The following is a 21,280-nucleotide window of genomic DNA, read 5'->3' as shown; positions in this document are numbered from 1 at the left end:
CCACCGGAGACCACCGGGAGCCTGCGGAGCGGCGGCGAGGGCACCTCCTGCCTGCCATGGGCTGGAGGAAGCCCCAGGTAAGTGGAAATTGATTTTTATTTTTTTACATCCCTCCCTGAACCTTCCCTTTAATATATCGGTGTAGCAACACCTGAAGCCATCGTCTCTGTAATATCCGGAATTCTGCTCAGATTAAAATACATATACGCGGAAACAAATAATGAACTAACAATTCTGCAGGCATAAATGTAAGAGCACCCAGAATTCACAGCCCTACAGGAGTACAGGGCCGGAGCTACCATAGGAAAAAATGGGCAATTGCCCCAGGGCCCCAGAGCATGTAGGGGCCCCCAAGGTGTCCCTCCCCCATCTTAGCTGTTGCTCCCCAGGGACTCTGCAGAGTCTGTTAAGTTGGGAGGTGATTGGGGGAGGGTCAGCAGCCAGCTCAGGGGCCCAGGAGGAAAATTTGGCTGCAACAAATGGCTTCTAATAACGCTTTTTGGTCGGGGATGTCTGTTGGGGGGCCCCCAGGCTAATTTTGCCCTAGGGCACAATTGTTACTTGAACCGGCCCTGCAGGAGTACAAAGGGAAAGCCCAATAGGTCCATCTGTGCACCATGAAAGAGACACAAGAAACCCTCATCAGTAATTCTCGGACTTGACCGGACCTACGTGGTGAGAGTGTTCAGTCCACAAGCCTTCATCTTCAGCATGCGATCCCGCCAGTATGCCGCCGGCACTCGGAAATAGTGCATAGACCCGCCCAGGATCCTCAGAGGCTCCCCCTCCAGCAGGAACTGCCCGTTTTCTGCCTGTAGGCCCCGATGACGAGTCCACATGGTAAACGAGAAGGAGTCCGGAGAATGTAACCTGTGAGGGAACAAGGAAGACGTGTCACACAACCCACAATGCTGTTGAATTCATGTTTGGCCAATTTGGAGCAGTACACATCTTCAGCCAGGCACTCATGTCAGTGATTTACTCTGTGGGCTTTGCCTGTACATATAGATTCCCTGGGTTGAAGTTTGATTTTTGCCTTGGCCTGGAGAAAGGAGAACTACTGAACATGTTCTATAGATCTCCTCACACAGCGGTCTACACATAAAGCTCCACCCACATACAGATCATGCGCTTGATTCACAAAAGAGTGCTAACACTTAGCAAAGCTGCTTTGCACGTGATATCATGCGCGTAAAGCTTTACATGCGCAAACTAATGACTTTGCCTGAAGTCAATAGTTTGCGCACGTAAAGTTTTGTGTGCAAACCAGCTTTGCATGGGCGTGCTAAGCATACACTCTAATAGGTTAGCACGCAAAGCGCCGTAGTTTTCATGTGCAAACCAGACTTATCACGTGTACGGCGTAACGCCATACGCGTATAAAAGTTAACGAGCGCTAAAACTTTGCACACGCGTGCAAAATGGCTTACACGCACGTTTGCACGTGCAAAGCTTTTAGGTGTGATAACTCAGTTATCACTGTTTAGTGAATCAAGCCCACAGTGTACATCGCAGGCCTTCAACAAAGTAAAGCAGCAGCAAAGGTTACACTCCACACACCTCCTCAACGCCAACCTGTGTGACTACAAGAGAAGCAGCGTGCAGGACTCCTCACTATGCTGACACAAGTGTTTGCCCTGCGCTACGCTCCACTATGCAGAGGACAATACAGAGCAAATAGAATGATGAATGGGACAGAGGCACGCTATAGCGCACAGGAGCACAGGAGAGCAAAAGAGCCTTGGACTTACAGCAAACCTGAAGTGGAACAAAAAGTATGATACAATGAATTGTATATGTAGTATGGATAATGAATAGAACATTGGTAGCAAAGAAAATAGTCTCATTTTTATTTTCAGTTATATAGCTTTTTATATAACACTGCATCATTCTTTCACAGTTGCAGTTTCAAAAACACGCTCTGTCTCTTAAAGAAAACCTGTAACAACAAAAAGTTGCCCTCGGGGGTACTCACCTCGGTGGGGGGGATCCTATCGAGGCTTCCCCCATCCTCCTGTGTCCGACGGCGGTCTCGCTCTGGCCCTTCGAATGGCGGGGAGGTAAATATTTACCCGGCTCCAGCGCAGGCGCAGTATCGGCTCCGCACGGAGATAGACGGAAATAGCCGATCGCTGTCAGGTCACCTGGGCAGTACAGCGGACCCGATGGAGCTCGGCTATTTTCACCAATCTCCGTGCTGAGAGCCACAACAGCGCCCCCGCTGGAGCCAGGGAAGATTACAGAGTTTTTTTGTTGCAGAGTCTCTTTAAGTGCTCCAGAAAACAGGACTGTATTCCACCCAACAACTGAAGTTTCCCAACTCTTCCTGTGCTGGGAAACAATACGAGACTCCTTTCTTTGTTACTTATGTTCTATTTCTTAGCTGTACTACACATACAATACATTATCTCATAAGTTTATTTTCACTTCAGGTTTGCTTTGAATCTAGTAACTTAAACGAGAGCGACACAGCAGCCCGCACAGCATGTCCAGCAGCGCACAGCTCCCACGTGTGAAACAGTCCGGTCACACAGGGTCCCTGTGCAGCAGTGCACACGTGTGAAACAGTCCGGTCACACAGGGTCCCTGTCCAGCAGCGCACAGCTCCCACGCGTGAAACAGTCCGGTCACACAGGGTCTCTGTGCAGCAGTGCACACGTGTGAAACAGTCCGGTCACACAGGGTCCCTGTGCAGCAGTGCACACGTGTGAAACAGTCCGGTCACACAGGGTCCCTGTCCAGCAGCGCACAGCTCCCACGCGTGAAACAGTCCGGTCACACAGGGTCTCTGTGCAGCAGTGCACGCGTGTGAAACAGTCCGGTCACACAGGGTCCCTGTGCAGCAGTGCACACGTGTGAAACAGTCCGGTCACACAGGGTCCCTGTGCAGCAGTGCACACGTGTGAAACAGTCCGGTCACACAGGGTCTCTGTGCAGCAGTGCACACGTGTGAAACAGTCCGGTCACACAGGGTCCCTGTCCAGCAGCGCACACGTGTGAAACAGTCCGGTCACACAGGGTCTCTGTGCAGCAGTGCACACGTGTGAAACAGTCCGGTCACACAGGGTCCCTGTGCAGCAGTGCACACGTGTGAAACAGTCCGGTCACACAGGGTCCCTGTGCAGCAGTGCACACGTGTGAAACAGTCCGGTCACACAGGGTCTCTGTGCAGCAGTGCACACGTGTGAAACAGTCCGGTCACACAGGGTCCCTGTGCAGCAGTGCACACGTGTGAAACAGTCCGGTCACACAGGGTCCCTGTCCAGCAGCGCACAGCTCCCACGCGTGAAACAGTCCGGTCACACAGGGTCTCTGTCCAGCAGCACATACTGGTCACACAGGGTGGCAATTAGCACACAACTACTGATTCCGTCTTAATGATTTTAAAATACATAAACATACATTAATTATAATGTAACCAAAGTTACTACACCAATAATACCTAACAAGATAGGGTACTTATTTCATTACATTGAATTAACCAATATGTGCCCTTATGCCAACAATGCAGTCTTGCCCTTTCCCATTCCACTATCAATAATAAAGTTATGGTGTCACATTGTACAGCCCATAGATACTGGATCATGTATGAAATGCACAATGTGCTGCCTCTGCCCACTGATCTAATGACCCGCTCGGGGTAACAAGGCCCGCATCAGATGTACAGGACCACCACAAGCCAATGACAAGAGGGCTACTGAAACAAACCATCTATGCACAAAGAAAATCAGGATCTCGGATTACCTAATGAGAGGATATAAATAAATATACACATCATAGTTTTGCTCCATAAGATGTGCTCTCAGCAGCAATTAAATATTTCCCCTGAAAATCAATAGGTGAATTTTGATTGGCTGTTGTAGGCTCCACCCACTTTTCTGAATATTAACCCCAGTCACCCAACGACCAACTGTGCAAAGTATGAGAACCCTACCATTAACAGTGTAAGAATGGCTGCAGTTTACATTTTCCCAGTAAAATTTGTATTTGTCTCCGCCCACTTTTTGGTTATTGGGTAAAAGTATCCTATACTTTATTCCAGGTAATGTACTATGTGTGTGCCAAATTTAATTTAAAAACTTTACAGAATAAAAGAAAAAAAAAAACTTTACAAGGCCTATTCTTAAAAGGCATGAAAGCTAACAGGTTCCGTTTATGTATAACATAACATTTTATTGCATATAAAATTGTTCAAACTATTTTATGTGCAAAATAAACAGCCTGTTAGACCTCTTCTTTTTTTCATAACTTTGAGAAAAGGCCTTGTAAAGATTTGTTTCTGTAATTTATCACCACATGTGGCAACATCTTAAGCAGGTGCATCGCTGCAGAATGTTGTTCATTTCAAAGCCAGTAGAAATATCTGGTCTTCTAGAATGCTCTAAATTAGTACCAGTTAATGCAATAAAATCATTGCTCAAATTAGGACGCAGTAAATCAAGCTCCGGTAAAACATTCTTATTGATATAAAAACTTATGCCAACGAATATATTACACCGATAAAAAGCGTACAATCCTGAAACTGGTGCAACCGGACAAACTCACACGGTTGTTACACAGGTTAAAAATAATATACCCATCTACACCCGTCGCACATACATACATATCTCTCCACATATCTAAATGCAAAGAGGCTACTACAATCAGGCCTGGAGCCCACTAGCAGCACATTACTAAAGGACACCCGAGGCGAAAATAAACAAATGAAATAAATCGCTTTTTAGCTTATAATCAACATGGGCATGTCTGCCCTGCTAAGAGCTGGTCCACACTAGACCCAGTTGCTGGACGGACACTGCAGTCCGGATCAGGGGAAGTACCCACCGTACTGCAAACTGATGAAAGTGCATCAGTTTTGCATCAGTTTCCGTTCAGTTTTTTCCCTGACAGAAAACGTCTCCATCATTAGAAAGGAGTGGGAGGATATTTTTGGGCCAATCATAAAGCTCAGGCTATCCGTTTTCACATCCGTTTTTTGCCTGTGGAGCTGGAGATGCGTTTTCTCATTGCTTTCACTACCCCTGCGTGTATCCGTGGTCCTGATCCGTTGCGTGAAAATGCAGCAGGTCCGGACCTTCCGTTCAGGTTTTGAAAACGGGTCCCCGCAAACGCAGACGGATCCGTTTTTTACTTGGGTGAGGCTGGCTGCTATTTTCAACATTAGTATCCGGGACTCCGTTTTTCATCAGGTTTGAAAAACGCAGCCACGGATACGTTTCCGGACCTAGTGTGGACTAGCTCTAAAACCCCGCTATCCTGCGGCTGAACGAGGGGTCTTTACCCCCCAAATCCCCTCCGTGCTGTGCGGGGATCGCTTCCTGCTTGAGGCAGGGCTAACGGCTATAGCCCTGCCTCTCAGCGCGTCTATCAGCACTGATCGCCGCCTCTCCCCGCCCCTCTCAGTCTTCCTTCATTGAGAGGGGCGGGGAGAGGCGGAGATCCGCCGCTGATAGACGCGCATGGAGGCAGAGCTACAGCCGAAAGCTCTGCCTCCATGAGCAGCAAAATCTACGACCAAGTTGGTCGTGGATTTTGCAGGGAGGGATTTGGGGGGTGAAGACCCCTCGTTATGCCGTGGGATAGCGCCGTTTTAGCAGGGGCAAACATGCCCGTGTTGAATATAAGGGAAAAAGCCATTTTTTTATCTCGCTTCAGAGTCTCTTTAACCCATTCGCGTTCCGTCGTTTTCACTTGAGCAATGTTCACCTCCCATTGATTAGCCTATAACTTTATCACTACTTATCACAATGAACTGATCTATATCTTGGTTTTTCCGCCACCAATTAGGCTTTCTTTGGGAGGTACATTTTGCTAAGAGCCACTTTACTGTAAATGCATTTTAACAGGAAGAGTAAGAAAAAACTGAAAAAAATAATTATTTCTCAGTTTTCAGCCATTATAGTTTTAAAATAATACATGCCTCCATAATTAAAACTCACGTATTGTATTTGTCCATATGTCCCGGTTATTACACCGTTAAAATTATGTCCCTATCACAATGTATGGCGACAATATTTTATTTGGAAATAAAGGTGCATTTTTTCCGTTTTGCATCTATCACTATTTACAAGTTTAAAATAAAAAAAAATATAGAAATATTTCATCTTTACATTGATATTTAAAAAGTTTAGACCCTTAGGTAAATATTTACATTTTTTTTTTTTTTTTTTATTGTAATGGGTTTTTTTTATATTAAACATTTTATTTGGGTATTTTTGGGAGGGTGGGATGTAAACCATAGTTTTTTAATGTAATTGTGTGTTGATTTAAATTTTTTTTACTTTTTGTTGTAGTTTTACTTTTTGGCCACAAGATGGCGGCCATGAGTTTGTTTACATGACGTCACTCTAAGCGTAACACACGCTTAGAGTGACGCATCGGGGAGGGAACAGCCAGAAAAAGCTAAGCTTCCGAGAGAAGCTGTCGCTTTTTCAGCGGGGGAGAGGAATCAGTGATCGGGCACCATAGCCCGATTCACTGATTGCCTGGCTAACGAACCGCGGGCCGGGAGCGCGCGTACACACGCGGTAGCGCGCATGGTTCCTGGACGTAGTTTCTACGTCCAGGAACCAAAATAGGTTAAATCCACTTTTTAAGTTTTAACTGTTTTATTGTTTTTGCTCAATGACACATTCATTGAAGTATGCCAGAGCTAAAAGTTATGAACTATTGACCCTATTTTGTCTCTTTCTTGCTCTCAGAAGCCATTTTCTGCTAGGAAAGTGTTTTATAGTTGGAATTTCTTATCATTGAGGGTCACACTGTAGTCACTTCCTGTCTGAGTCAGGACTGAGTCAGCCACTTACATACCTAATATTTAACTCTTTCAGGCAGAAAAAGAAAAAAAAGGAACACAGCCTAGTTATTTGTGTGCTAGGCACTGTACATACCCATGTCTATCTCATCATGTCACATGTCACCTCGGGTATCCTTTAGCCATTTCTAAGCACTTGTGATGTGAAAAGCTCTTGCTAATGTAATGCTATGGGTGTGATCCCACTAGAGCAGGGGTAGGGAACCTATGGCTCGGGCGCCAGATGTGACTCTTTTGATGGCTGCATCTGGCTCACAGACAGATCAGTAGGGGTTGATTCAGTAAGCTACACGGCTCAAGCAGCACAGCTTAGTGTGGCAGCGCAAGTAACATTTTCAAAGTAGGCACACTACTGCTGCAGCATGCACTACTAACTTACTCGTGCTACCCCAAAATGAACGGCTGCCCCTATTGTCCCACTCTGGACCCTGTCAGGTCCAGTGACTTTGTAGGACGAGATCCCAGCACTTTGATTGGGCCAATAGGCTGCCTGTCACTTGAATCAACCCCAGGTCAACTAGTTAATTGTACAAGTTGTTAGTCGGTATTTCTCCTGTCTGGCTCTCGGGAAATTGCTGATTGTTGCTGAAACCCAAGAGAAGCTGAAGACATGTCATACACTTCCGCTGCCTGGTGGATCAACTGTACACACATCACCATAGCAACAGTGACGTGAGCCCTACTGTCCCAGTTTGAAACATATGGTATGGCTCTCACGGAAATACATTTTAAAATATGTGGCGCTTATGGCTCTCTCAGACAAAAAGGTTCCTGGCCTCTGCACTAGAAGGATGTGATTTTATAAACATCACCCATAGCATTGCATAGCAAGACCTTTTTAACCCCCTGGCGGTAGGATTATTTCTGGATTTTAGGTTTTTTTTAAAACCTTTCAGACCCTAAAAAAATCAGGAAAAGATCATGCCGCCAGTCTCTGCAGCAGCCCCGGCTCTCACTCACCTCCCTGGGATCCAGTGCTGCAATTTTACCTCCGTCCTCCAGGTGGCGCTGTAACTCTAGTGAGATCGATGATGGTGATCTCACCAGAGTGATTCAGAGCCTTGGAGGACAGGAAGGAGAATGGCTACCGACGTCTGGATCCCCCGGGAGGTGAGTAAAAATGCCCGCTGCACCCTATAACTCTGCATTGAGCTCCTGGCAGCTAGCCCGAGTATAAAAATATTATATCCGCGCAACTTTAGACCAACTCATCAAAGTCCCTTAAGCAAGCCAAGTCAAAAAGTCCTCAGATAGACTCCACAGATCTCCAAACAATAGACTTCAGCGCTATAGGTACCAGGTCCTTGAGCCCCTGATGACGCTGACGCGAAACCTGGTCGGGCGGACGCATGGTGGATGGGAGCACCCCATAAACTTATTTGACGCATTATACTACCGTGGGTCCCTGTCAAAAGGGCCCAGGAGTGAGTATTTTACTTGTACTGGATTTTATTGAATAAATAGTTGCTTTTAGACGGAGTACACTTACCATAGATGTTCTTTTTATTCAATATGTATATGCTGGAAATGTCTGTATGCTGAGGAAGGAAGCTGGGCATATAAGTAGAAGATTGGAGTGAAAACAGAGATCGTGGTGGCATTGATGATTACGCTTTAGACCTTATAATCTGGGTCTTACTATCAGCTGGTAAGCTTGCACTTTAAAGGGTGATGGTAGAGGAATGAAACTGTGAAGTACCTATAGCGCTGAAGTCTATTGTCTATTGTTTGTAGCCCGAGCATATCTCAGGATTACCCCCAGGGAGGTTAAATCAGCAGCGCTTAGAAAAACCTGCTATTGGGTTTGAGCCCTCAGTGTACCAGGACAACAGCCTGGAGTTGGTGTTACAAATGGTACATGTTAGGCCTAAATCGAATTTTTTTTTTAAGATTAATTTTTTCTTTTTTTCCAAGATAATTTAGTTTACAAAGTACAAAAGAGAAAGAATTACTTATTCATTAATAATATATTCCAATGCAATCGTATTTCTTTCCCCCTCCCCCTCTACCATCCCTCTCGCAGCGGCGATAGTAGGCCCATCACCCCAGACACCTCAGCTTGGTTAGTGGGGTTTACATTTTCTCCCTGCTCTCAAACAACAGCAACGACCTGGGGATGGTGATGTGGAGGCCTCGGCAAATAGAGGGGCCATGAGAAGAAGGAAAAGAAAAAAAGGGACAGAAAACGAGAAGAAAGCAAGGAAGGAAAGACAGTGAGGTCAAGGGTTCAGGAAGTAGATGACAACCCAGGTCAGTTTTCTAAAGCCATTGTTACCCGAAAACCAAAAGTCAGATACTCACCTAAGGAGAGGGGGGCTCTGGTTCTAATGAGCCTTCCCTCTCCTGTCCCGGTGCCCTCCGTGCTGCGCTGGTTCCCCCGTTCCAATCCCCCACCGCAGGGACTTTGGAAGTCTTCGGGAGCACTCGGGCTCCCGAAGACAGATAGCTCCATACTGCGCACGCGCAAGTGCGTCATAGAGGGCGCATGCGCAGTATGGAGCGGCCCGTTTTCGGGAGCCCGAGTGCTCCTGAACACTTCCGAAATCTCCCTTCGGAGACGGAAGTGGCAGTATTTGACCAAACTGGTCGAATGCTGCTACTGGGGATTCTGAGCGGGACCGGGCACCAGGAGAGGAGAGGGAAGGTTCATTAGGACCGAGCCTTCCCTCTCCTTAGGTGAGTATCTGACTTTTGTTTTTTTAGATCGGCTAAAAGATTTGGCCGCGGGTATCTTTATCTTGTTTGGGCGCCGTTGGGAAATATTGAAATTTTATCTACAACGATAAAGTACGATTGATAAACAGAGGTTTGTGAAACTAAATCTAGACTTTCATTCTCTTATATTGTGTAGGTTTATTACGATATTTCACAAATATCTCGATATATCTGGATTATATAGATATATGTGACATTACGATTAAACAATGTGTGATGATGTAATTACGATAATAGGTCATTATATGTAATGTCAGGAATATATCGATATATGTGGATTATATCAATAGATGTGACATTACGATAAAAAAAAAAGTGTGTGTAATGATGTAATTACGATAATACATGGTTTATGGCTCTCCCTACTGTCCCAGTTTGAAACATATGGTATGGCTCTCACGGAATTACATTTTAAAATATGTGGCGTTTATGGCTCTCAGCCTGAAAGTTTACTGAGCCCCGATATATCCTATTGATATCAGATCTGAATATCGATCTGATCACACAGATCTGAAGTTATTATTGCATGGTGTGTGCCCAGAAAAGTCCTATATCTGCCCTGCAGGTTGGAACGAGCTCAGATCACTCACAGATCTCAGCTGCAGCCAGACTAGTCCTGGTCCCCAGCAGCGTCCCCAGACTGTCGCCTCTGCTGAACTTTCCTCCCATTTCCTAGAGGCCGGCCAGTCCCAGCTCAGCCGCCTCGATTTCACTTGACACCCCCCCCCCCCCCCCCCCCCCAGACACATAGGATCATGGGATCTTAAGGTGGAACCCCACCTCAAAAAGGCAATCTGTACAATTCAGCTCTATACGCTGCAGGAATTCGGATTCTTTGAGAAGTGTCCGTCTGCAATAAGTCATCTTACCGTCTCCCCAGACTCTTCTGGAGGCAATACGTATATCATGCAGGGGGAGAGGAGGACAAGCAGTGTACATATGGGATAATACCTGCAATACACACAGCTTATCAGAGGAGACAATGTCCAAGGCTGTGCGATCTGCACTCTGATACTCCATGGGATAAGCCGCCCCTTGCCTCTATATACACTGGCCTGTGTGCAATTCCATTTCTCTAGAAGGGTTTTCTCCTCGGTGACATTTTAACACCTTGTCAATAAAATGCCACCAGCAAGCAAGAAAATACTACAGTACTTTTTAACCTGCTTTTTGATACTTTTCCAATTGCAAAGTACTGAAAAGTTATTTTGAAGAGAAGATAGATTTCTGGCAGACGCCTGTCAAGTCCAATCTGGCAGGAATGTATCTGATGTGTGCCACACACTAGGAACAGATTTCCAATAGACTTCAGAATGAAATCTATTGGAAATTGATCTACATGCATTATTGGACCCTTATGCTGGAGATTTTTCAGTCGATTTTTCAGACTGAGATTTTTCAGCCGTTTTACTGTCCGATCTTTTTTTCGGTTGATTTTCCAATCGATTTTATTATCTTTCCTTATCAATTTCCATTCACTTCTATGATAAATCAATAGAAAATAAAAAAAACTATCGGAAATAAAAACGGACATGTTGGAAATGATCTATCTGCTGAAAAACCGTATGGCGTATTCCCAGCATTAGATCCAATACAACTCCATGGGCCATCGATCTGCTGCCAGCAGCGGTTTGACCTAGATTTTCCAACCTGTCAGATAGATCAAATCGATCAAAATTGGCTGCAAAACGATCGACCGATGGCTGAAATCGAGCAGTGTATGGGCCCCTTTATTTGCATGGTGATGTAAGCCTCACTGTACAGTTGCGCCGCACCACTGAGGCCACTTTTTGTAGCCGAAATAGGTGCAATTCTCACCGATTTCAGATTCTGATCAGTTTTGTACACACAGTAGAGAGGAATGGCAGCGCATCTAAAGCTGCACCCCACTAAAGGTGGCCATACACTGATAGATTTGCAGCAGATTCGATCATCAAATTTCTGTCAGATGCCGGTCAGGGTGAATGTGACAGGAATCTATCTGATGTGTGCCACACACTAGGAACAGATTTCCAATTGTGCAATATTTATACTGTGCAATATTTACCTTTCCTAGCTCCAGCGGGGGGCGCTGTTGCGGCTCTCCGCTCGGAAGTAGGCAGATATAGCCGATCTCTGTCGGGTCTGCTCTATTACACAGGCACAGGAGACCGACAGCGATCGTCTATTTCCGCCTACTTCCCGAGCGGAGAGCCGATACGGCGCCTGCACTGGAGCCGGGAAGGTGAATATTTACATCCCCGCTGTTCGGGGAGTTTTATCGCTGCAGCCGTGGGACACAGGAGGGCAGGAGAAGCCTCAAAAGGATCTGGAGGCTTCCCCCACCTGAGGTGAGTACCCCCCAGGGGAGGATTTTTTAAGTTACAGATTTTCTTTAAAGTGGACCTGAACTCAGAACTTCCTCTCTGCTCGAAAAGACAAGCAGCATAATAACCTCTACAGAAAAACATTTCTTTGTTACAGCTGATACAAATCCTGCCATAAGTCTACAGTGCATCTACTTTCATGGAAACAGACAAAGGGTTAACATCATGTGTTGGAGATTCCTTAGCTGACAACTCTGAGAGATCAAATTACTCTTGTGATTAGTCACAGATGAGGGAGAATTAGACAGGCTAAACTGATGGTCACTGATTGTACAATCAAAATTGGAAGAGTACACCAGGCTGTAACCCTGGTACACACTTTAAATTAGGCCAATCAAAGTTGAAGTGGAATACAGAAAGAGACACCAAGAGCCCAATTATGTTTAGTATGTGCTGGTAATATGGGTGTGACAAAGTCAGTATATGATATTAACCACTTCTGTGCCAGGGGGGTGGTTTTGCTGATCGGTGCTGCGTGGGCTCTCCAGCCCGCAGCACAGATCAGCAGGCACGCAGGGCGATCAGACTTCCCTCCTTTATTCCCCACTAGGGGGATGTCCTGCTGGGGGGGGTCTGATCGCCGCCGGCTGCTTGCGCTTGCGGGGGGGGCTCTTCAAAGCCCCCCTCCGCAGCGCTTCCTGGCCTCCTTCCCCTTCCCTCCCTCTCTCTCCCTCTGTGAACTCCGTCCTGCGCCTGATGGGATAGGCTTCAGCCTATCAGGTGCCGGCGGTCCCCGGCCAATCAGAGGCCGGGGATCGCCGATCTCCTCTACGGCGCTGCTGCGCAGCAGCGCCGTATATATGTGTATATGTAAACACCAGGGAAGATCTTCCCCGCGTGTTTACATTTACCCTGCGAGCCGCGATCGGAGGCTCACAGGGTGTTCACGGAGACATGCTCCGTGAACTGACATGGAACGGCCGCTCATACGAGCGGCTGTTTCCATGCAATCCACTTCAGGATTCAGGGGCGTAGTTAAGCGTACGCCGAATCCTGAAGTGGTTAATACTCACAAACCAGGGTTACCTTCCAGGTAACCACTATATCAGCAGGTGAGGAGATTAGACCTGACCCCACTGTCGCTCTCTGTAGATTGGAAAAAGGGGGCAACACCCTCCACCAAGGGTGGACTTAGAACATGTACAGGCAAACAGAGGCGCCAAAAGGATAGAAGACGATAAAAAGTTTAATAATCGGGGAGGCTGAGGTGGATTTCCCTCCGGCAAGCTGTTGATAGAGTTCAACCAAATATTTATTCACATACTCCAGAAAGTGTAACGCGTTTCTCAGGCATATCCCGCTTCCTCGGGTTATGAACGGAGCAGAAAACTCGTGTAGGTCTAGTACAAAGCAAAGCGCCTCTGTGCGCTAACATTTAGGCTAGCGTTTCACTGGACAATTTTAACTGCCTGAGATCCAGAGATTTAGCTCATGTATCCCAGGCCTCATCTCATGAGGGAAATATCTCCGAATCTGTGGCAGAGGCACAACTCGTCTGATCGTTAATCAGGTGACCGATAGGTAGGGTCTGATTTCTGGCCACGCCTCTGTGCTGGAACCAGGAAGTGATTACAGCGAATTACAGACAGATCAGATGATTAACCAGATCTCACGCTTCTGCAGAGGTTCCGCTACACACGAGGAACGCGACAAAAGGGAATTCATCTCTGCAGGAACTGGAATTAAATGTATAAGATCAATAGTCAGATAGCAAGTCTCTTCCCTGCTCCACCTCGCATAAACCGTACAGCAGCCAAAGGTGCCCATACACTGTCGATTGTCCATAGTGATCGAATCTGCCAGAGATCGATGCCACAACATGCCCAATTGTAATTCTGATTGATTTCCTACCGCTGGTACTAGCCGGAAAGAGGGGTGATTGAGGGCATGGCAGTAGCGGCATTCGATTAACACCCCCAGGCCATGCAGAGTGTTGGCAGCGAAGCTTACGCTCACCTGTCTGCTGGCACACTCCTTCCCGTTTCTTCCCTTCATCCTGTGACCCTGACGACATGTACGTGCCACCAGGTCAGGGGATACAGGCACCGCAGGGGAGAGAGGACACAGGAGGGGTGACTGCACAGCCCGGAGGGATCCCACGGATGGGAGACACATGGGGGGCTCAGTAGATTTTCATGCTGAAATCTATGGAAAATCTGTGTGCTGTGTGTGGCCAAAGCACATCTCTCTCTGGTCAGATTTCAATCAGAGAGGCAACTATGTAATGGCTAAATCTGGTGGCCAGGGGCGTAACAATAGACCCTGCAAGGGATGCAGCTGCAGGGGGCCCAGAAGCCACAGGGGGCCCCATCCTGACAGACTGAGAACCAAGGGCAAGGAGAGAAAAAGCTTTCTGCTCAGTTGTTCTAATAACTGCATCTGCTCAGCCACTGATAAGGAATCATGCAAAGTTTTGCAGACAAAGATTTGTAGACAGTCCCTATTCAGTGTGCAGCAGGCTCTTGTTTACCGCCTGTTCTACCTCCAGTCTTTCTACCCCTCCCTCCCCTGTAGTGATTCTTGAGGAGTCTGGGTATGGAGAGAAGGCGGGAGGGGGTCCCATTCAAAGTTTTGCAGGGGGGCCCCGTGGTTTCTAGTTACGTTCCTGCTGGTGGCCATCTATATGTGTGTGGTCGCCTTACGGTTCGGTCTTCATGGACCCCCTCTTCCCATGTCCTGTCTCTCTGTGCACATGCGTGTGTGATGTCACTGCATGCAACATGCTCTGACGTCACTTAGACCTACCCCCGCTGCATCTGATCAGTCCAATTCCAAATCGCATACACTGGCCGGAATACTTGCTGTGACCCAGTTACTGGAACCTCATTGGCCAGCCCTTATTAGTAAACAATTCATTCATTCATTGTATTAAACTGATGTGCAAACTGAACTAGCCCTGTGCAAAGTTCCAGTGCAGTCCTCACTAATCCCACTTCCCATAACACAGAAACATGTCAAGAGATATAAGCTGCTCTGTATAGCGTGTTCCTCTTTCACACAAAAGGCGTTCCGTGTTCTCGGCACACGGCTGATTTGCATGGGAGCCCCTCGCACGCCTTAAATAAATTATATGATCATTTTTCACGTATTTAAAGTTGCACCTGCAAACAAAACATTTTCCACAGCAGGTGTGTGGATTCCAGCCATGCTACAGTGACACCATAACGTCACCTGACTGTGCGGGACGAGAGCAGGGCCGGATCCAGACTTTCTGCTGCCTGAAGAAAACTCATGAAGATGCGCCTTCCCCTCCCCCCTTCCCGATTTGGAATAATTGCACAGCACCCGGCAATTCACTCTGCTTCATATAATGCAGGGCAGCATATGCAACAACTTCAGACATGACATGCTGCAGCTCAACACAAAAGCACTCTGGCTGGCTGGCTGTGAGTCTGTGACAAACTAACTGCTCACCCTCAGCCACTCCATTCCTCCTCAGTCAGGACAGCTGTGCCCCCTCCTCCCTTCTGCTGTGCAAGTCAAAGGAAGCACTGCTGCTCTCCTGCCTCCCCCTCCTCACTCACTGTCAGACTCCTCACACAGCACAACAAGCTGCTTTTCCCCAATGATGTTCTCCTGCCTCCCCCCTCCTCACTCACTGTCAGACTCCTCACACAGCACAACAAGCTGCTTTTCCCCAATGATGCTCTCCTGCCTCCCCCCTCCTCACTCACTGTCAGACTCCTCACACAGCACAACAAGCTGCTTTTCCCCAATGATGACGTCATCACCTAGCTCTCCTCTCACTTCTCCTCCAACTCTGACTGCATGCGGTTAGTGTAAACACAGTACAAACATGCTGCCCCTGTCATCTCTGCGCCTGATGCAAATGTTTCACCTTGCTTCATGAGAGAACCGGCCTGGATGAGAGCCTCTCTGATCCTCCATCCCTTCATCGTGCTGAATTAACTACACAGATAACGTAAAGTCACAAGACACCAATATGCTCAAACTGCACAGATTATAGAAAGTCATAAGATATCCCCACAAGTCAGATGACATCAGATTAAGGAACATATGAATGCCCCTACTGAGAGATCATTTGTGCAGGGAGAGATATGGAGACCATCAGTGTCTGCCTGCATCAGTGCTAGGAGTTGCTGAAACACTGACACTCTAGCTGGCTAGGAGGAAGGACTCTGGTCCAACTGGACAGTATTATTATTATGTATTTATATAGGGCCAACATCTCCTGCAGCACATTACAGAGTACATAGTCATGTCACTGACTGTCCTCAGAGGAGCTCACACTCTAATCCTACCATAGTCATAGTCTAATGTTCTACCATATTATTATTATGTATTTATATAGCACTGACATCTTCTGCAGCACACTACAGAGTACATAGTCATGTCACTGACTGTCCCTCAGAGAGGCTCACAGTCCAATCCCTGCCATAGTCATATGTCTATGTATGTTTCACAGTCTAGGGCCAATTTAGGGGGCTAACTTACCTGTATGTTTTTGGGATATGGGAGGAAACCGGAGTGCTCGGAAGGAAACCCACACAGACATGGGGAGAACATACAAACTCCTTGCAGATAGTGCCCTGGCTGGGATACAAGCCGGGGACACAGCGCTGCAAGGCACTAACCACTACGCCACCGTGCTGCCAGCAACTCCTAGCACTGCCTGCATCCATGCTAGGAGTTGCTGAAACATCTACACTCCTGCCGTCTAGGAGGAAGGACTCTGGTCCAGCTGGACAGTATGAGTGAGTGCACAAAAAGTGCTAGCCAGTTCATCTTTGGTGTCAAGAAATACGAGGGAATGGCCTCAGAAAACGGTCTACATACTGGCTTAATAGATCAGTAAGGTTATTCCTCCCAGATGCAATGAGTCTCTCAGGGGTGCAGGGGTCGGTTTATGTATCTTATGGAGGGCGTACAACAGACAATACAGGGTTCTCAATCGACTTATTTTAACAGCAAGGATGAACTGTACTACTGATACAGTATTTGAGAAAGATATGCAATAACGTGGCATGCAAATACTTCTAATGAAGGGACCCTATTAGGGTGATTGAGCAAAACAAACGAGCCAAAACAAATCCTACGCTGGCAACCGGGCCAAAAAAAAACCCCAAACTTGCTGATGAATCTTAAAGAGACACTGAAGCGAAAAAAAAAATATGATATAATGAATTGGTTGTGTACTATGAATAATTACTAGAAGATTAGCAGCAAAGAAAATATTCTCATCTTTTTATTTTCAGGTATATAGTGTTTTTTCTAACATTGCATCATTCTCTAATATGTGCACATTACACAACACTCAGCATTCAAAATGATTCTTTCAGAGCAGTCTGTGAACTAATGACCTCTCCTCTAGCAGAGGAAAAGTAAACAGTTCACTTACAGTTGAGATAATAAAAGTCAGAAAACAGCCCTCTCCATGACTTTGAAAGTCGTAGAGAGAATGGCTTTTTTGTATAGAGATTACAACTGGAGTTCCTTAACTCTTCCTGTACTGGAAACAATTACACTGATGTATCTGATCTTAATGTTTTATTTCTTAGCTGTGCTACACATACAAATCATAATATCAATTTTTTTTTCGCTTCAGTGTCTCTTGATGCCCCACGCTTGATTGGCACATATACGTCACGCGCTATCGTCAGTATCTTGGAACGCTATCGGCCCATCCTCCAGCAAGATAAAGACCTAGGCAAGAAGCACCACAGAGACCAACAGTCACGTGTGGCAGATCAAACTATTTACCTGACATTTTGGTACATTGCATGTTTAGTTCATGCCCAACAAAATCACCGACCGATTGGCTCCCCCCTGAAACCACAAGGCACCTCCAGGTGTGGTAACTGCTCAGCATGCCCATTTGTGTCACCAAATCCTTTGAAAACCCTAAAAATGTTCGATGTTTCCATCTTTTATCATTTAGAAACTGCAACACTGAAGGGCTGGTGTATGCCGCTCAGTGTCCCTGTAATCTGCTCTATACACTGAGTGGCCAAAAGATTAGAGACACCCTCTGCTAACGAGTTGGTCCACCTTTACCTCACAGCCGATATTCTTCTTGGCCTGGACTCCACAAGATGCTGCAGAGGAATGTTGGTCCATGCTGACATAATGGCAGCTCTATAGGGGCCCATACACCTAACGATTTTCCCACCGATATACGGCCGATTCGACCACAGTGATCGAATCGGCTGTGAAATCGCCACGCACACCGCTGACAGAACGATCGATTCCCGCCCGAAATCAATCGTTCCCGTCGATTCCTAACGATCCGTCCGTGCGGAAGATGTTTCTCGATCGCCCGCGAGTCGGGAGTGCGTCGATAGCGGCGTTCGAATGCCCGACGACCGACGCAATACAGCGGGTATACATTGACTGCTCCGGCCGGCGCGAGTCCCCTGGTCTCTGCTGTCTTCTCCGCTCTGGTCCGGTCCCCGGCATGCTTCACTTCTTCCTGCCCGGCAGGAAGTTTAAACAGTAGAGGGCGCTCTACTGTTTAAACTTCCTGCCGGGCAGGAAGAAGTGAAGCATGCCGGAGACCAGACCAGAGCGGAGAAGAAGACAGCAGAGACCTGGGAAGTTGCGCCGGCGGAGCAGGTAATGTATGCGGGGGAGGGGGGGAGCGGCGGCAGCACCACCACAGATTGTGAATGGTTTCAGGCTGAAATCGGTTCACAATCTGTTTGCAGTAAAGATGGCCATACGATCCATCTCTGATCAGATTCGTTTAGAGAGGGATCTATCTGTTGGTCGAATCTGATGGCAAATCGACCAGTGTATGGCCACCTTAAGTTGGATCAGATTGGATGGTGGTGTTTCTAAGCTTTGAAGTGATCTTTCAAATTCATTACTCAAGTGCTCAATAGGATTGAGGTCAGGGGACTGAGCCGGCCATGGAAGCAGGGTAAACTCTGATTGATGTTCCTCAAACCAGTTTCCACTTTTTAAACACCCGAGATACTGCTGGGCTAGAAAATCCTAAAAAAGAGTGGTCGTTTCAGAGATGCTAGCAGCAGCTCATCCTGTACCGACCATCATCCCTCGTTCAAAGTCAATCTTTCGTCTTACCAATTTTGACATTAACTTCCATGAGAACTACGTCATCTGAAGCTGAGCGTTTCTTATATAAGCAACTCTGGGTTGTTACGTCACTCTACGTCACTGTTGGACTGGTTTACTTTTAAATAAGGGGTGTCTAATTTTTTGGGCCAGTGTACAGGGAAAACCATCCGCTCATTGAAAACGAGAATCCAAGAGAACGTGGGAGACATCAGAAGCAGAAGGGACACATCTGTGGCTCGAGACATGAATTCAGTACACAATAAATCCCCATTACAACTGCAGTTTGGGGGGTATTCAGAAGTGGACACTGGTTGTCTGGGGAGGTGACCTGGATACAAAAAGTTTACAGCATGAAGCCCAGTGGTTTTTCAGGCTGAACATGATGGCACATAAGGGCCTGAACAAGGGCTTTGCCCACACAAGTTTCTTATAAAATGCTCCCTCTCTGTTCTCCTGTTCCCCATCTATCTTTCCTCCCCTGTCCCCTCCCTTTTCAGGATGTAGGTCTCTGGGAGTCATCATGTTGAGTCATGGATTATTTACCCATGGTTTTTGTTTTTATTGTGGTATATATTCCGGGACTGTGAGAGGGGCAATGTGGGATGGACTTCAAGTTTTACAGAAGGGGGGGGGGGGGGGGAGTGTTCCTCCTGTGTATACATTTATTTGTCCTCATGAACACACACCCACGGTGGTTCCCCTGATGAATCCCTTACTAAGGGGCGAAACATGTTAGACAGTCTGTGGTGTAAACAGCACGTAATTGAGCACTCAGCCACACTGTCCAGCCTGATCAGTGTCCTTACCCATAGCCAGCTATGCAAAGGTAGATGCTGGAGAGATGCCTTCTGACATTGTGTACACATCGTACAGCGAGGCGATTTTCCATGATGTAGGTCTGATCAGGTAAACCTACCCTTGTTTTTTGTTGTTTTTTCCAACTGGTCATGCACAGTCAGTCTACAAAAACCATATTCAGGAGGTAGGACACATGTCCTTGCATGTCACACTTACAGTATTGGCACATCTCTGCTTTTATATACATCCAATACTTTGTTCGCATCTAAAATCGAAATCGCTGACGCCAGTGTTTTTTTTTTTTTTTTTTTTGGCACGATTTTTTTAGCGCCTCCCGTCTCTTACCTACGTGCTGCGATTTTTTATAAAGCGATTTTCTAAGAACTTTTGCAGAGCGTTTCCATTTTTTTAGTTCCTGACGTCGGTCAGGAAGTGAACGCTTTCACTCGGAAATAAATAAATACAATGTATTTATTCATGAGAGCGCTCGGGAAATCGCTATATAAAGTGTTTTTTCAAGCACTTTGCGATTTCCCTATACCTTCCATTGAGGCAAATCGCCTCAAAAATGGTACAGGCAGCGCTTTGCTGAGCGGATCGGAAACGAACCGGTCAGATGTGAACACTCTCATAAGGAAACATTGCATAATCTGTGCACACATTATCACTGAAGCTAACACCCTCCTTTGCCTGTAGTGAGTGCTAGGTGTGTAATATTGTCCAGTTCCTGGAGCTCTGCACATCCATGCAGATAAATCATTCAGGTATAACTTCTGTTTGAAAGCGCTGCCATGTCTCCCGCTGTACAGATTGAATGTAAGTATACTAGTGGGCTAGCTGCATTCACTGCTTCAAATCTACATTAAAAATTTAAGATTAGAATTAGTACATAATTTGCATCTGTTTTGCTTTCAAGGCATGTATTTAGCCCCAGTGGGGCTGTGCACTGCCTCTGTTGGTTTACGTTGCAGGTGCAGCCTTGAGTGCTGTCATTTGTCTGTCTGTTTGATGTAATGTATATACCATTTATGATTAGCAGCACAGGGTAAAATTATGTTTTTATTGCTAGGCTAGTGTTAGGCCTTCCCCGAGAGGGTCCGTCATCGCCGTGGGGAAGTCTATTAGGTAATAATCTGTGCACACATTATCACTGAAGCTAAAACCCTCCTTTTCCTGTAGTGTGTGCTGGTTGTGTAATATTGTCCAGTTACTGGAGCTCTGCACATCCATGCAGATTAATCATTCAGGTATAACTTCTGTTTGAAAGCGATGCCATGTCTCCCGCTGTAATCGTTGCACAATCGCTTTTGATTTTGAAAATCGCCGGCGCTTAAAAATCCTAAAAAAGTTATATTTTAACTATGCTCTGAGTACGGATAGAGCACTTCCATTGTAACGTGTTGTTTGTGTATGGTTTTCCCTTGTACTACCCTTCGGAGCGTTCTGTCAGATATATATATAGTACATGTGACACTGCAGCTGCTGGCAGATGTATGTCTGGGCACATGTGACACTGCAGCTGTTGACAGATGTGTATCTGGGCACATGT

The 21,280-nt window shown here is 46.5% G+C and overlaps 1 protein-coding gene across 2 annotated transcripts in view; it reads right to left on the bottom strand.

Annotated features, from left to right (window-relative positions):
* Window positions 1-21,280, bottom strand: part of GLB1L2 (galactosidase beta 1 like 2) — a 93,463-nt gene that overhangs the window by 48,761 nt on the left and 23,422 nt on the right. Inside the window, exons 1-2 of one of the 2 annotated variants that reach the window (XM_068238798.1) lie at window positions 10,120-10,175; window positions 673-870 (exon numbers count right to left, since the gene is read on the bottom strand). In XM_068238798.1, coding sequence (XP_068094899.1) covers window positions 673-839 — 167 coding nt within the window. In that variant the 5' untranslated portion in view covers window positions 840-870; window positions 10,120-10,175. Of the gene's footprint in view, window positions 1-672; window positions 871-10,119; window positions 10,176-21,280 lie in introns of those variants that run through there. The other variant, XM_068238797.1, reaches the window with a different exon arrangement.

The sequence above is a fragment of the Hyperolius riggenbachi genome, chromosome 6 (assembly GCF_040937935.1).
Source record: "Hyperolius riggenbachi isolate aHypRig1 chromosome 6, aHypRig1.pri, whole genome shotgun sequence".
In the NCBI taxonomy this organism is placed as follows: domain Eukaryota; kingdom Metazoa; phylum Chordata; class Amphibia; order Anura; family Hyperoliidae; genus Hyperolius; species Hyperolius riggenbachi.
The sequence above is the reverse complement of the archived record's forward strand: the minus strand, read 5'-3'. Positions and strand labels throughout refer to the sequence as shown.